Source organism: Festucalex cinctus, chromosome 18, assembly GCF_051991245.1.
Source record: "Festucalex cinctus isolate MCC-2025b chromosome 18, RoL_Fcin_1.0, whole genome shotgun sequence".
Taxonomy (NCBI): Eukaryota; Metazoa; Chordata; class Actinopteri; order Syngnathiformes; family Syngnathidae; genus Festucalex; species Festucalex cinctus.
Window position 1 is genome coordinate 4,165,712 of NC_135428.1, and position 17,184 is coordinate 4,182,895.

At 38.6% G+C, this 17,184-nt stretch overlaps 1 protein-coding gene across 2 annotated transcripts in view; it reads left to right on the forward strand.

Moving 5' to 3' along the window:
* lhfpl7 (LHFPL tetraspan subfamily member 7) overlaps window positions 1-17,184 on the forward strand; it is a 73,949-nt gene that overhangs the window by 18,435 nt on the left and 38,330 nt on the right. The window contains exons 2-3 of one of the 2 annotated variants that reach the window (XM_077505040.1): window positions 5,976-6,114; window positions 15,743-15,921. In XM_077505040.1, coding sequence (XP_077361166.1) covers window positions 5,976-6,114; window positions 15,743-15,822 — 219 coding nt within the window. In that variant the 3' untranslated portion in view covers window positions 15,823-15,921. Of the gene's footprint in view, window positions 1-5,975; window positions 6,115-15,742; window positions 15,922-17,184 lie in introns of those variants that run through there. The other variant, XM_077505039.1, reaches the window with a different exon arrangement.

Below are 17,184 nucleotides of genomic sequence, written 5' to 3' on the forward strand. Positions count from 1 at the left end.
AATAATAATAATAATAATAACATTGATGTTATGTACAAAAGAACATTACTGTGCTTTTTTTTTTTTTTTTTTTTTTTTTTTTTTTTTTAAGTGTTAGCTAATTTTTTTACAATAGTGTGACCTTTTTTTAAATATCGCCAACCTCCCCACAATATCGTGATAATTATCGTGAGCTTCATATCGTGATAAAATCGCATCGTGACATTTGGATATCATTACATCCTTATTAGTTTTATGGTGAAAGTTTTGTTTTTAAAATTTAGTTAGTTTTAATTAGTTTTCAGGGTTGTGCTGTTAGTTTTTATTAGTTGTAGTGACTTAAAAAATGCTTATAATTGTACTATTATTTTTCATATAAAAAAAAAAGTCAATTACTTGTGTGCAAGATTTAATAAACATTATGATAAAATGAAAATGAAAAGTGACGTCATCCGGATGTGCTTTTCCATTTCCTGCTACATGACGTCATTACTGTGTGACACATTTCCATTCCGGTTAATACCAAAATAAATATACTTAAAATCACATTTAAAATCAAAGGTTCATGGATTAAATTAATTACCAAATACAGAAAGTGAGGACATTTTTGCTCTAATTATACTTACGGTAGTTTTAATTAGTTTTGTAAACATAAAATGTGTTTCAATTATTTTTCCTTTTTTAAAAACAATTTTTGTTTTCCTTTTATTTCATTCACTTTTTTTTTTTTTTTTTTTTTTTAAATAATTTTAGTTTTATTTCGTTAATTTTCATTCACTAAAATATCCTTGGCTTTGACTGATGCATTCATTGTGGCCTCGGCTGTTTTTTTGAAGAGTAAAAAAAACGTTCACAGTTGCTGACAAAACATTCAAGTTGTAACTGAAGTCATGCAGTTAGCAGGGGGGGGGGGCAAACCTGGCACTTGCAACCCCCCGTCTGAAAGTCTGTCAAGACGCACGACTCCGCGTGAGGCGAGCGTGCCTTTTGCGTGCGTGTGGGCAAAGCGCTCGTGAATGTCACATCCTATCTGCCGTCTGCCCCTCAGGCCCAAACGGACACTCCATCCACTTGTCAGGTGATTAATATCCACTTCTCGCTCTCCCTCATATCCTCTCTCCATCCTGTATTCTGGTCGGCGTGCGCACACGGCCTGGCGAGAACGTTTGCAGGCCGATCACACACGCTTGCAAACACACAATTTGGTACTGCGCCCGTCCAAGAAGACATTTACATCATTCAGAATGTTAATCTTTTGGTTTTTTTTGTATGAATGCTTTCAGTTGTGTGACACTGAGACCCCGTCCACACGAAAACCCGTATCCGTACAAGTTTCTTACCGTTTGGGCAGTTTGTCCACACGGAGGCGCCGTTTCCGAGTTTGAAACGATCACTTTTGGAACCGGGTTCCAGAGTGGAAAGATTTCAAAACACGCTCCGTACAGTTCAATGTTCACATTATGGATGTAACGATAATGGCATTATCATGATATCCCAATATTAAAACTGCCACAATATATTGTCATCATGTCACAATATTAAAAGCATCTGAAGGTGCTTTTCTATTGGCTGCTGCGAGATGACATCACTTCCATGTGACATACTTTCAAACGTCATTATTCCGGTTTATATCAAAATAAATCTACTACTAATCACATTTCAAATCATCCCCAAAGGCTCTTGCATTAAATTAATTGCCAAAGACTAAAACGAAGGACGTTTGCTATAATTATAGTTTGTTTTATTTAGTTTTGTAAACATAAAATGTAGTTTGTTAGTTTTCGTTTTTTTAAAAAGCTATTTCGTTTTTTACTTTATTTCGGTAACAATATTGTTTTTTATTTTATTTTATTTTTAGTATTTTCATTAGTTTTAGTTCACTAAAATAACCTTTAATGGCACCTGTTTTTCTATACTTACTTTGAACATCTCCAAACATTTTTGTTTATTTTATTTGAACTGAGTCAAATGCTACTATTTTTAGCATATGTCGCGGGCCACTGAAAAATGGACGACGGGCCGCAAATGGCCCCCCGGGCCGTAGTTAGGACACCCCTGCTCTAAATGGATAGAATTGTATGCCGACGAACGTTTTTTTCAGAGGGTAATACGGCGGTCTCGCTGCTTCAAAATTCTTGGCCTATTGGCCAAACTAATCAGTGGTTCGTCTTCTTCGCTATTTCTTCTACGCTTTTCCGTTAACTCCTTGTGGCTGCGCTACAGCGCCACTCCAGGTTGGGCATATATATTACATCTGTTAAACGTCCTCAGCGTCATCTTTTTGGACACTCGCATGTCTTGAAACGTTGTTTTTTTTTGTTTTGAGGAACAGCTTTGCTTCAGTGTGAACAGGGCCTGATTTAACAAGCAAAAGAGGAGGAATAGATTACAAAAGTACTGCAAGGTGATTCCGCGGATTGTTTTGTGTGTTGTTGAGAAACACCAACGGCAGTTTTGAAAAGCTGCGATATCGTGCTAACGGGCTTCTCGAGACTGAATGGCGAGGCTGCTGCTGTTTGAGTGTGACCACTCGGGTCTCCGCCGAGTGCAGAATACACTCAACGGACGCGCGCCAAGCGCGGAGCAATGCGGGGACGTCGTCACGCCTGCTTATAAGCGCATCTGCGATAATGTCACTCCCCTCTTGTCCTCCATTAAGACGAGTCGTTAAAGCTCCGCCTTTATTTCTCTTAAGAGCATCATCGGCCTCCTCCCTTTGCCAATGGAGGCAATTAAGTTTCGTCTCGGAGCACGTGCGTTGGTGCTAAGTTGTTTTTACAGCGTTTGAATGTTGACGTGCGGCGGGGTGGCGACTGTTCGCCAGTCTGAAAGGTTTACTTCCCAAGGAAGATTAGTGTGCCATGTCAAATTTTCGCTACTGTGTAATTTCCCTCTCGTTCGGCTCACTCGCGTTTGCACGGGAGCTCCAGCTGGTGCCGGGTCGCTCCCAGTTATCCGCGCGTAATTACAACCTATTTAGGGAGCATTTCGCACAATTGAACCCGCTCAGATTACAGTCGCAGAAAAAGGTTTCTTAGAATGCCTGCGAGTAAACGTGTTAATGAGTTTGTTTTATTGCAACAGACGCGCATGTGCATAAGGGCAGGCATTAATTAAAATGCAGGTTGTTTTCTGTGAACGTGATTTAAGTGGACTTTCAAAGACAATTTTGACAATCTTGCTTTTCATTTAAATGACTGACAATGCATAGCCAAAATATCCATCCATCCATTTTCTTGAAATGTATCATTTCACAAGCAGTCCTCAGACGAGCAATGCAACTTGTTCGGGGAATCGTCCTGGATGTCATTATTTTACACACAACTTAAAGTTACGGTTTATTTATTTATTTTTTAAATCATAGACCGACATAAACATGTTAAATACGACACACTTTAATTACTGGTAACAGAATATGACAAGGATTAACCTCCTTATAACATTATTAACTCATTTGCTCCCAAAAACGTATAAATACGTTCTATTTTAAATATTGACAGCATTCCAAAGACGTATTTATACGTTTTGTTTTGTTTTGTTAGTTGTTATGATCGAGCATACACAAGGCTTTGATGTAGCCTCTGAACTTAAGAGAACTGTTGAAGCAATGGTAGTTATTACAAAAACAGCCAGCAGGTGGCAATAGAGTATAAGAGATCAACCAGGGCAACAAGCAGTTTTGTGAATCGTGATAAAACGTAACTATATTCTAATGCTAATTGCTGCAAAACGGAAACAGATAGAAACATACTTTTTTTTTTTCCTGACGAAAGAAGAGACTAATTTTCTTTTGGTAGGTTCCATGTTTTTATAGCAATAGAACACAATATTCTGTGGGCCTTGCAAAATCAGTCAACATCCAGGAAAACAGCCAGGAGCGAAGGGGGTTGCTTGAGTGAAAATGGCGGTGAGTGAATGCATTAAATGTGCCACACAATGCATTCTGGGAAGAATGTAGATTTAACACGTCCAGAACACATACAGGCAAAGTGTTTCCGCGTTACATTTGCATTCATGTTATTTTTTTGGAACAGTATGATTACAGTTGAGCTGCGTAATTTAGGGCTCGCCCACAAATAGCAAATATCTGCGTAGAATTGACGGCAAAAGTTATATACCATTATTTTACCGATCCGGCCCACTTGGTAATATACTTTCCTCAATGTGGCCCCTGAACTAATAAGAGTTTGACACCCGTGACCTAGATGAACATTGCTTGAGAACTGAGAAAGCATTTAAGCATCCGTTTTGGTGGATTATTTGTTGGCAATATTGAGAGAAGGTTCGACATTTTTAGTTTTTGTTAGCATGCAAGCAGAGCCGTGAGTGTGTGATGTTTAATATGTTTCAAAAAAAAAAAGAAAGAAAAAGAAGAAGAAAGGAATCAATCAAAGCTCTAAAACCTGTGCCACGATGGCTGCTGCTGATGTGACAGACATGAGCGGAGGGGGGTTGAAAGCAGAGTGACTTTCTCGCTTGCAAGTTGATTTAATTAGCCAGTCGTGGCTCTTTGGCACAGGAGCAGACAAGGGGGAGTGTTAGCGAAGGGCTGTGACGTTGTTGGCAGCCATTCTGATGATTCTTTTGACCTTTATTTGTCGTCGTGGGCTTAATGTGTTAGATTTACACCATGGCCTCATGCCTTATGGAGCAATGTTCACAATCAGGGTAACACATCCGCTGCTGGGCGGCGGGTGAAAAGTAACACAAGGGCACCTTCATCATAGCAGACGATAATGGAGAAAGGAAAATGCAGGCAAGATGTTCAGAAACGGCCACACGTATCGTTCACTACTGATTACAAATTAATAATTCAGCTGTGTTTTGTTTGCACATGATAATTGAAGACCAATTAATAAACATGAAAACTCTGGAGCTTTCAAAGTTGGGAAATTTCCATGGGAATTAATATTAATTTGAGGGAATAATAGGGAATACAACAAAAATTTACCTAATTGAAATAAATGTGTGTGTTTTTTAAAATGATATAATTCAAGTCAATTTTTTTTTGTGCCCCCACTGTTCTAAACACAGCATCCTGATGAATATTGCATTTGGTGAATATGAATGAAGCAGAAAAATCCACCCATTTTATCCATCTCAGCGGGTTTGCCATTTGCCATTTGCTGACGACTGAAAATGACATCACAACTGCCTACGGGTTCAGGTAACAACCAATAGTGGCTCAGCTTGTGAATGTCACATGACCATACTCAGAAAACAGCAGAGCTGTGATTGGTCGTTACCCGAGTCCTGAGCAACTGTGATGTCATTTTCGGTCGACAGGAAGTGGCAAAATGGCCGTCCCCCGATATGGATAAAAATGGGATGAGATGGATAATTTTTTGGGGGGGAGAAAATGAAATATTAATCAGAAAGTGTTTAGACTAGTGCTTCCACTTAGAACATATTTTAACAAGAAAAAATTGTCTTGACTTCCACTGAAACAGGGAATTTAAATATTGTTTGTTTTTGGCAACAAACACACAACAAACAACAAACTGGACTCCTGTATTATAAAAATAAGATACAGGAGTACAGTAATGATCTAATATGATGAGGTGATTATATATTTATGTTGTTTTTCAGTCATAACGGCACTCAGAGTAAAACAATTGTTTCCCTCACCTGATCATCAGATCATGGTTGTTGTGCAAAAACAATTGAAGGATATTAAAAGCCTTTTTGGGATGTATTTTGTAATTGTAATTAACGCTAACTGATGTCGCAGTGCTTCCTCGGTCCGTTTCCTTCCTTTTGCTTGCAGCGAGCGTGTGATTAAGCGCCGGTATAATGAGTCGGGGCAGCACCCTGTTGTTTGACCACCGAGAGCAGTTTTCAAACCGAGAGCCATTAACCTGCCGCATTTCTCAACAGGGTTCGGCCGAAACAAAATTGGCTGTCGCTAGGTTCACTTTTTTTTTTTTTTTTTTTTTTTTTTTTTTTTTCTCACACGTGTGATTAAAACGCCTTTTATGGTGTGTTTGTTTCTTCAGACCAGCGCAGTGCTGTGCTCGGGTGGGTGCGCCCTGCTGGCCGTCAGCTCCCTGTTGGCCATCATCACCATCTTCCTGCCCAGTGGAGGATGTGAGAGGAGGATCTGCACCCTGGCCGGATACATGCAGATGGCTGCAGGTCGGGCACACACTCGCACCTTTTTCGGAAAACAGGAATGAATAAATATAATGAAACAAAACAACAGCAGAATTTAAGGAGCCACCGGAGGGGAGCTGCTGCTAAGCAACCGGCGTGCGCGTGGCTCTTGTTCAAGTGAGGCCGAGGCAGATTTAGAGGCTGATGTAAAAAGCCAATTACACCTCCTTGAGATCAGGTCGTTGGTTCAGGGCTGCATGTGACTATTTCTTTCGCCACTGCTTTCATTCATGCTGAGGAAGGGTTGTCTACACAAAACATCATCTAATTGGCTTCAACAACTAACCATTACATATTTTTCTTTTATTGAAATATATTAACCTATTGTATCAATAATGAAATGAGTCAAAAGATACAACGAATAAGGGGCAGGATTATATAAGTTTTCAACATCCTCCCTTTGAACATGTAAACTGTCACTAATGATTGTATAAGTTTCTTCTTTCTTTTAATTTTTCTTTTTTTCTGCTACTTGTTTATGTTTATATGTTCAACAAACAAACCACTTTTTGTGTCTTTCCGTCATACTGTCAACTCTGTCCTAGCAAACTAGCTACTAGCTAAACTAGCTAGCTACAAATGAGCGCACTAAGCTAGCACTTTATATTTCTCACCCCAAACCACAAAGTTGCATAATATTGATTTAAAATCATTTAGTGTTCATAGTTTGTTGTATAATTACGGTTAAAACGCTAACTTTGACAATTATAAACCTTTTTTTGGGGAGGCTTCGCCCACTTGTGGTTTCTCGCTATTTGCAGCAGGATTCGATCCAGACTGTTGTCAAGCTAATCCCTGCATGTGGTATTTACTAATCAGAGACAGAATTTGTTATGAAGGTTGAATAGTGTAGCTGTTACATCACATGGCTGCCAGAGTGTTTTCAAGTGGAACTCAGTCTCCCAAACCTCACATCAGCGTCGCTATGGGAAGGTGAGAAGGAGTTTGTGACCAAGTAAGAGACGCTTGAGACTGGCGGCTTCAGTTCTTGATTAATGTTGATAACACAACGCAAAGATGGAGTTATCAGTATCAGGAAATTGCTGAAATGAATACAAACAAGGAAATCATGCAGACAAGACACAATGAAACTATTGCAACATGATTTATGTAGTGTTTCTGTATTAGAAATCAAATAGCATCATCTCTTATTTCCAGTATGCAAGGCAAGGTTGGTGTCATAGGCGTGTGCTCAGGTGCCCCTTAAATCAATCATAGCGCCGCCAAAATTTGAGAGATGTTTAGAATATACAATATCCTGTCTTTTTTTTTTTTTTTTTAAACAAGCCAGCAAATTGTGCTAAAACCATAAAAGGTTGAAATAACAAAAATCAGCAGCATTCAACCAGAATATGTGGCAAATTTCTTTCAGTCATGGCAATACTATGTCAATTGTGCAAACTAGCTACTAGCTAAACTAGCTAGCTACAATTGAGTGCACTAAAGTAGCACTTTATATTTATATATTTTATATTTATTTATATTTATACCACTCAATACATTATAATTTCCAAGCCTCATTTTGCTACCTTTAACGGCAGGTCACTGTATATGTTGTAAAAGCGAGAAGTTAGCTAACATTTTTTCTAGCTAGGAAACATTACAAGTGGTCAGACAGTACCGCTGTCCTCATATGTATGAAATGTAGTGGGATTTAAAGGTTATAGTTAACTGTCTGAAGCTCTGTTATCACTCTAGTAGCAAAGGTCATTGTTGCACTTTACGATGATGTAAGACAGTAAATGTGGTTTGCCAGTGCTGACATGTCGGAGTCGGTTTAAAAGATGCATGTAGAACAACACAAAGCATTGTTACTGTCTGTCTGCTTTCTCGTGAGTTCCACAACAGGAATGAAGCACAAAGCTAGCACCACCGGCCTTGTAATTAAAGTGTGCGCCGCCTTTAATGTACTTCTTACACATCATGTGTCAGACGTTTCAATACATCCTCACATGAACACATGACGCCATACCAGCAAGCTGTGATGATGTCGTTCATGTCTTGACGGAGGTCCAGAGGAAAAAAGGTGAACTTGCTCACCCTCCACTTGTTTGGAAGGACGCTCCTCCTTTCCTCGAGTTCAAATGTGCGCCTCCCATCAATGTTTTATGCACCAAGTGAGGGAGGCAGGACACTGCTGTGTGCTAAAGCGAGAGCATTTCGCCTTTCATGTATATTTTATAGGCCTGCTCTTTTTAGTGGTCAGGAACCATTGCAGCGGATGCTTGTACAGCTTTTTGTACAAACTAATGTGAATCGTGAGCAGACCTACCGAGAACGTTTTTTGCCGTCACAGTGCGGTTTGTTAATTAAGACTGTTTTAAGATCAAGGATTTTATTGGGTTAAGGTGGGGGTTTGTATTTACGGGTTGTGGTTGGGCGCTTTAGTTGTCACGAGATATGCACTGCTGCATTTATGCACTTCATTTTGTAGATTGTTTACATTAGCTCACAAAAAAAAAAAAAAGACTATTGAATGAATTGAAGTCTGTGGAATTATTTAACTAATTCACAGTTGGATCAAGTGTTCAGAATATTTACGCTTCAATGTACTCCTTTTGACGTATTGACTTGAAGAAAAGGGTGGTAGTGTAAAATATTAACAATATTTCTACAGGCATTGTTTATGAACACCAGCATCACAGAATGGATTGTGTTAATTGGCATGACTGTACGATTCTTGCCCACAATGACTAATTCCAGTCCTCACATCATCATTACTTTTTGTTCAAAATCCTACCAAATACTCTTAAGCTGTTTTTTTTTCTTCTTGGCCTGTTGTTTATTTCTTTTTATTGATATGGCTGCTGGTGAGTCGTTTTCCAGTTCAAAGAAAATATTTTGGAGTGAAAATGCTTCTTTGGGAGTTTCATGGGTCAGGACTTAAAAGAAATACGCCGGCAGCTGTATTTTTCTGCTCCTGAAAGAAATATGTGCTTGTATTTTTTATTTTTTTTTTCCTCCCTATTTTCTTGCTGGAGTAATCAAGTATGTTTTGTGCTGCTTCTTCTCAAGCCGCGCTAGTGTGTGTTGTTATTTGGAGATATACAAGTGGGAAGAATTGCTCTTGGCAGCAAAATGGCAAACTAAAGGAATATTTATTTATTTCTGTTAATTAACCTTTGTTCAACTTTGACTATTATTGTTTGTTTAAACAGGATAGCCAAAATATTAGGAACATACAGCGGGTATGCCCAGATGAAGACAATAAATATATATAGTGTAAAAACTTGCTTGCAAACTATTATTCAAATATAAATGTGACCCGCTCTGATTCAATCTCGAGATATGGACGATATTAGACAGTTGGTCTTTATTGGTCCATTTTGAGATTTCTCCACAAAAAGCCTCCTTGAGGTCTCTACTTTCATTTCAAAGAAGCAAAAAAAAAAAGTCAAAATTGTAATAGAAGTGTATGAAAATAAGCAATTATTTGACAGTATGCATCGTAACTCGGGGTAGTGTGTTTAGCTTAGCTGCTAGCTAGCGCCGCATCTTGCGCAACTATTTAAAAACAAACCGAATTTCCTCGCTATTCAGATGTGGGGCTTCAAGTTGAACTTTAAAAAAAAATAAAAAATAAAAAATCTAATTTGACACAATGTCTGGTCCTGGCTTTGAAGGAATCATCTTAAAAGCAACGTGAGCGTGAAGGAATTTTCCACCATATTTCTCCCTAAGTTCAACTGTAACTCGGGGATATTTTCGATTTGCACATTTCCCTCCATATGCGACACAGCGAAACTGTCCTCTCGTCTCACTTGCCATCATCAAGGGGGGGAGTTATTTTGTGCTTTCGCTTTCGTTCCCGGCTGCTTGAAAGGGAAAAATGTATTTTGTTTGTGTGTATGAGTTGCTGAGGAAGCCCAGCCTGCTGTGTCAGCGCTCCCTTGAGCAAAGCCGCTATGCAGAGGTCCTCCGAAGCGTGCTGATGAAAATAGGAAGCCGCTTTGATCAAAGCACCTGCTGTTTTTTTGTTTTTTTTTTCCGGCGCCGGTTGTCGCCGCCCGAGCCCATATGGTGCCGCGCCGGCTGTCAATCATTCCCCCGATACAGATGAACGCGCATACCATATCGGGCAGCATGAAAGCTGCAGTCTATTAGCACTGCCTGTGTCTTCTTCAACTAGTACACGCCCACCGTAGCCTGAGGAAGGATGATGACTTTTGACCTTTATCAGTAGGTCAATAGATTGATTACTCAGTGGGTTTCACCAAGCAGAGTTTGATTTAAATGAAACTTGGTGTGCTTGTTGATAGTGATGGCACAACATTAACTCATTCAAACCCAAAAACGTGTAAATACGTCTTTTAATACTTTGTCCTTCCATACCAAAAATGTATTTATACATTTTATTTATTTATTTATTTATTTATTTTTTAATGCTAGAGCACACATAAGGCTTTGATGCAGCTTCTTATCTGAAGAGGTCGCTTAAAGCAATGGTAGTTATTACAAAAAAAAAGGCCAGCAGGTGGCAGCACAGTATAAGAGATCAGCTAGGGCCATGTTGCAACAAGCTGTTTTTGCCAGTGTTTTCAACAGGTGTGAAACTTAGCTGTATTCTATTGCTAATTGCAGCAAAACGGAAACAGATACAAATATACCTTTTTTTTTTCTTTTTTTTTTTTTTACTGATGAAAGAAGAGACTAACCTTTCTTTCTTTTTGTTTTTTTTATAGCAATAGAACACAATATTATGTGGGCCTTGAAAAATCAGTCAAAATCCACTTGCTTCGGTGAAAAAAGCTGGGAGTGAATGAGTTAAATGTCAAATTTTAGGGCTACGGCCCACCAAACTGTGACAGTTTTGTCAAAAAGGGGCGTGGCCGCCTTCCTTTGAAACCTTTATATCTAAGAACTACTGGATCAATCATCACAAAACATGTATTGTTAGAAAGGAAAATCATTAAGTATTCATTGGAAATTGAATCATGAATATTCAGTTTTTTTTTTTCTGTGCTTCCTTGAATTCTGGATTTTCATATTGGTGCATACAAGCCCCGTGCCCTCCCTGCAAGGCATCTTGCTTCTCATTCAGTATGCTGGGTGTGCGTGTGCGTGGAGCAAAGTTGTTTTAAATGGTGACCTGACAACCCTCCATCTGCTTTCTTCTTCATCTTATTCCCCACTTGCACGTCTTGATTTGCACGCAATCACAACTGCGAAGTTCTTTTTTGCACTTTCCCTTCCAATCACTTTCCCAATGTATTTCCTTCTATTTCATCATGAGTCGGCTGGTTTCACTGTGGCTTAGATTTACAGTGAGGTTGTTTTTGTTTTTTTATACGCTATTTGCACATTTGGAAATGGCATATCAATATTTCAATATTTTTTTTCTAATTGACACATCTGAATTATGTCACTTGACAAAAAAAAAAAAAAAAAAAAAAAAAAAAAAAAATCTGTCACTTGACCCATGCAGTTGTAAATCCTTTGGAAATCTTATGTTGTAGTTCCACCACAACAGTAGGAAGTTAATTAATCATGTGAAAAGATTAATATTTAATTCACACTCCATTCAGGCTGAGGAGGTCAACCTTGACAATTAGTTGGGTTAGCTCATGTCGCAATGAAAAATTTGAACGTCCTAGTGCGGCTTCCAATTAGAGCTGTCGAAACTAATCGATTAATCAACAAGTAATCAGTTATCAAATCCATCGACAACTATTGTAATAATCAAGTAATCGTTTGGAGCCATTTTTTTTCCGTCTGATTTCAGCATGTCAACAGTAATTGTTCACTGATTTCTGTGGTCCTTCATGAAAAAAGCCAGATTATCTTCTGTGTTTAATCGAAATAAGACATTTGCAAACATTTGTTTTTACTTTGGAAAACAATGACCGAACCGGGAACATAGTACTTCAATTCCCTCTTTTTATTGTTTTATTTATTTATGTATTTATTTTTTAAATGACTATACGAATACGAAGTATGAAATAATCACCAATCACTGTTTAATAAACAGTAATCAAAGGAAAAATGCTTTTGTTATACAGTTTGATGCTAAATTAAAATGAATCAGATTAGTCGATTAATCGATTGAATAATCAATAGATTAAATTGATTCTAAAAATATTCGATAGCGACAACACTACTGACATGTTGCCTGTTTGAAAATGTTTGCAGTGGCTGTGAAGTGTCACACCACTATTGAAAACTCCCTTTTTTGATTAATTAATGAGGTTTTTGCAGCTTGGCACATCTACTCTGTAAGATGTGGGCTGCCATGCTGCTGTATAAAGACTAGATTAAAATCAACACTTTATCTTGTACAGAAGGATAATATATACAGTAAGTATGACTAATGTGTAATGTCAACACGCCGTTGTAAAGGTGAAGACGATTACGCCGCCGGCGTTGTGTAAACAGCAACTGACCACGGGTGCGAAGGTCGTTTTCTCGCATCTGCTCGCTTTCGCCTCCTCCTCAAACTGCCATGAAAGTCCTCATCATCATACGCGCGCGCAACAGACGCTGTAAGAAGGAGACGCCATACATATTGCATGAGTCCTCCTCCTCTGAAGGCCTCAGCGCTCCCCGTTTGCAAACTTGAATCAGACACAATGAGGAGGAAGCCACAGACGGCATTTCGCAGATCTTATGAGGGAAGATGTGAACGTCTTGAACATGTTGTTTTGCACATAAATGGTCTACAGCATATTTGCATATCACGTCTAAGTGTTGGCGCAGGTAGCGCAATGTGATTTTGGTGAATTTGATTGGGGTCCAGGAAGACATGAGATGGATGTCATTGTATTGCATTCATAAATATGACAACAGTGTGCAATCGAATGCGCTGAGTCATTGTCACCCATCTTTCTTTTTTTTTTTTTTTTCTTAAGAAAAATTCATTGTCACCCATCTTTCTTTTTTTTTTTTTTTTTCTTAAGAAAAATTCATTGTCACCCATCTATCGATTTAATATGGCAACAGCACAAGCTACGCGTCACTTATCTAATTTTGGCTCTCACGGAGTCGGTGGCTCAGCTGAATATGGTTCACACGTGAGATTTGCCATTATAAATATTGAACAAGTTAAATTTATATATGATACATCATATGCAGTCGTTCTCCACTTGTACAAACAACCAGGGCTCAGTTTGTTCAATTCTCGGTTATTTTAACCACTGTTTAAAACCCCGAACCGAATTCTTAACCCGCCGTTAACTAACCGGCCGTTGAATATGCGTTGTTCAAAACATGGTGAAGTCACGCCGCTTGTTAACGTGAATTGTTAAGTGAGTCCTCCTTGCCTGTAAGTGGCGCTAGCTAGCTTGCAGCAGTTTGTCACCAAAACTTCACCGGTTTGGAAATACTTCAAAATTGTGAATCTTAAACTAAAAGAGCATTTTTGTGTTTTAGTTTGAGTGTTAAGACTATTGAAGAGTGACTGTGCTGTTTTTTTTTTTTTTTTTTTGTCGAAATTAAAGGAAATATATTTGTTTAAAAATATCTTTTAGTGATTTTTTTTATTTGTCAAAATGTACTACAGGTATCGGCAGTTGGTATCGGTATCGGTGAGTACTGAGGGTCTGAGTATCGGTATCGGTCTGAAAAAAAAAGTGGTATCGAACATCCCTAGCTATAAAGCTATAACCGAGTTTTGAACAGAATGATAGAAATATCAGAAATTTACTACTTTCACTAATAACTAACTTAGTTAGCCTACATGGGGGTATTTTTTTCCCCCAGGTTGACCTAATCTTGTACGCCTCCATCAAATACTGTACAATACAGCTGCCCGGCGTGGGCGTAGGTCTCTCCAGAAATCCCCACTCGCTCGCGCCTGTTGGATGAAAAGAGCAGCCGGGATGAGTCATTGTTGTGACTGCAGTTGCAGGATTGCACCTGCTTTCGTCTTGCGGCTCGGCCCGCCAGCCATAAACGCGCTCGCGCATCTTCATGTGCACTTTGCTTTTACTCCCATTTGTCATTTCCCTCTCTTCTTCCTCCTTACGCCGCGATTGATCGTCCGCTCAAAAGCTTGCTAGTTGAGTGTGTGCTGACGAGCTTGTTTTTTTGTTTTGGTTTTGTTTTCTTTGCACTGTCTGTTGCAGTTGCGGTGTGATGAGTTCAGACCGCAGTGCCGGCTGCGCATCATGCGATGTTATTGATCTGGCAGTGCTGCTCAGTTACAGTTAGGGATGTAACAAAATCCAAACATCACGATACGATATTATCACGATATGATGAAGGTCACGATACGATAATTATCACGATATTATGGGGGCGTTGCCGATATTTAAAAAAGATCACAATATTGTAAAAAAAAAAGAGAGCTCATACTAAAAAAAAAAAGCACAAATATTGTGCTTTTGTACATAACAGCAATGCATATAAACCACCTACAATCTCTAATAACAATATTGAGGCACTTACTTGCTAATGCAAGCACACATTGATCGCTTCACAAGCAAATTTGGTTCCCCTTCATCTGACTATTAGCATAGATTTTAAACATAGAAGGCCAAAACATCCCTAATGAAAATTAAATTGCACTAATAAAATAGCCACTAGAGGGTGCTAGAACTGCACAAATGGAAATCAACCTGACTGTAACGGCTGTGTTCCTTTTAAATATTGTGAACATGACGACGACGATATTGTGGCAGTTTTAATATCACGATATCACGATATTGCCCTTATCGTTACATCCCCAGGGCAAATGTTATGTATCAAAGGTAGTAGTGGTATCGGTATTGGTCTCAGTGACTACTCAAGTGCTGAGCACTCGTACTGGTGTCGATCTGAAAAATAGTGGTATCGAACATCCCTAATATTTTTGTGTACAGTGCTTTGTGAATGTGCTATATAAATAACGTTGTCCCCATAAGTAAAAAAAAAAAAAAAAAGCTCTGATACGAAATGAAAAACAAAAAAAACAATCCAACTTGCATGTCCCCCCCTAGATGAGATGGTGATTGTTCTTTCTTCCCGGCTGTTACAAGGCTTTGTATTTGCCGATACTCGTTGGCTGCATCATCTTGTAGGCAACAACATCCAAACGTTCCAACTTCAAATTGTAACCAGTAAAAGTAAAAAAATAAAATAAAAAAAGTTATCAGAAAAGGAAAACATCAAGTACAGATACATAAAAAAATCAACTATAACCTGTAAGTATAGTAACTAATTTACTATTTTTATTCCCACCACTGCCTTAATTTGATTGTATCTTTTTTAATGCCAATGTTTATGGGTCAATGCTACAAATGAGGCCCCCCCCCGGCTCCATGTATTAAATCTTATTAAAATTGTGTCAGCACAGTAGGATGTTGTGTTTTTTTTTTTTTCTTTTGACATGCTTACATGCTAATAAATCATACATGAAGCATAACATTAATTAAGTAAGTGGTCACCACACCAATTAGCTACCTCAAAGGATGGTGGGAGACTTTGCACAGAAGTATTGGGACACCCAGACATTACTGTAAAATGATTAATAATTTATTCGTTACATTTTTGTAAGTCATTTCATTAATCAATCACAAGTTGAACTAGACACTTTAATTGAATCTTAATTTGTATATATTTAGTAAGTTGTTTTTTTTTTTTTCTATTTTCTATTCTATGCACGATCTTACTATGGTCACCGCTTGCATTCTTCCAGCTGACTGGTGTGTAGATGGATGTTTGCTTTCAAGCTCGCAATTGACTCTGTTACAACAAAAGCGGACATCCACAAGATAGAGAGAGGCGACAGAACGAGCGCTCCCTCGTCGTCCTCCTACTCTGTCCTGACACGTCCGTCGCCGCAAACTGAAAGCATAATTGAGAGGAAAGCACACAGGAGGGGAAGAAATATGGAACCTGTTGTTTGTTTCACTTTTTTTTTTTTTTTTCTTTTCTCCCCATTAGACTGAAGGTTCAAGAGGATGTGAGCCAGGTGTCAAGTAAATATGATGAAATCACCGCAGCTGAGGCATTCCTCAGTTCGCCTTGAAATGGTTTAATCTGGTCTGATCATTGCACTGCACGAGCATCAGTGGGCCTCTCGGGAAGCTTGTTTACTATTGAACAAACAATTCCCTGCTCTGTGACATACTGCAAAGGAAAGTTTGTGAAACCATAACTAACCTGTACAATAAAGTCAAAATCGTAATTTGTAGACAAACATCCTCTCTCCATATTTGACATTATTTTGGCAAGTGGATTTTTCTGATAGTAGATTAGCGATAACTTCATCTGGACAGTTTTTGGGCAAATGACTTCCTGCTTCTGATGACATCATCGCCAGCTAATTGCTCACTAACTGGTTGCTAACTGACCCCGAACGGAAAACTTATTACTGACCTTAAGATCAAACATACAGTAGAGAAGAGGTCACTGGGCCCTTTTGTGTGACAAAAACTCATTCAAACACAAAAATGCATAAACACGTTTTTTAAATACTTTGTCACGCACTCCCAGTATATTTATTTATACATTGTTGTTGTTGATTTTTATGCTAGTGCGTACAGAAGACTTTGATGCGTCTTCTGACATGAAGAGGTCACTTAAATCAATGGTAGTTATTACAAAAAGCGGCCAGCAGGTGGCAGCAGAGTATAAGAGATCAACCATGTTGCAACAAGCTCTTTTCCCCACCGTTTTCACCAGGAATGTGAATATTGATGAAACTTAGATATTTTCTAATTGCTAATTGCTGCAAAACAGAAACAGATAGAAATATACTTTTTTCCTGATGAAAGAAGAGACTTTATTCTTTCTTTTGGTGGGTTTGGTGGTGTTTTGATGGCAATAGAACACAACACTGTGAGCCTTAAAAAATCCATCAAAATCCAGTAAAACAGCCGGAAGCGAAAGGGGGTTGCTTCCGTCAAAATGGCTGCCAGTCAATCAGTTAAGCAGATGTCAAAACTTTAGATTTGAAATGTGCACATCTTCTTTATCTGATGCTTTTCAGCAAAATCGCATTTTTTTTTTTTTTTTTTTATCTTCACCTATTTTCCTTTCCGCCTTTTTATTTACAGACAATGAGATGGCGATTATCGGATGTTTTCACCAACACTTTGAAACTATTCTTTCGAAAGGCTTTGATGCATTCATGAC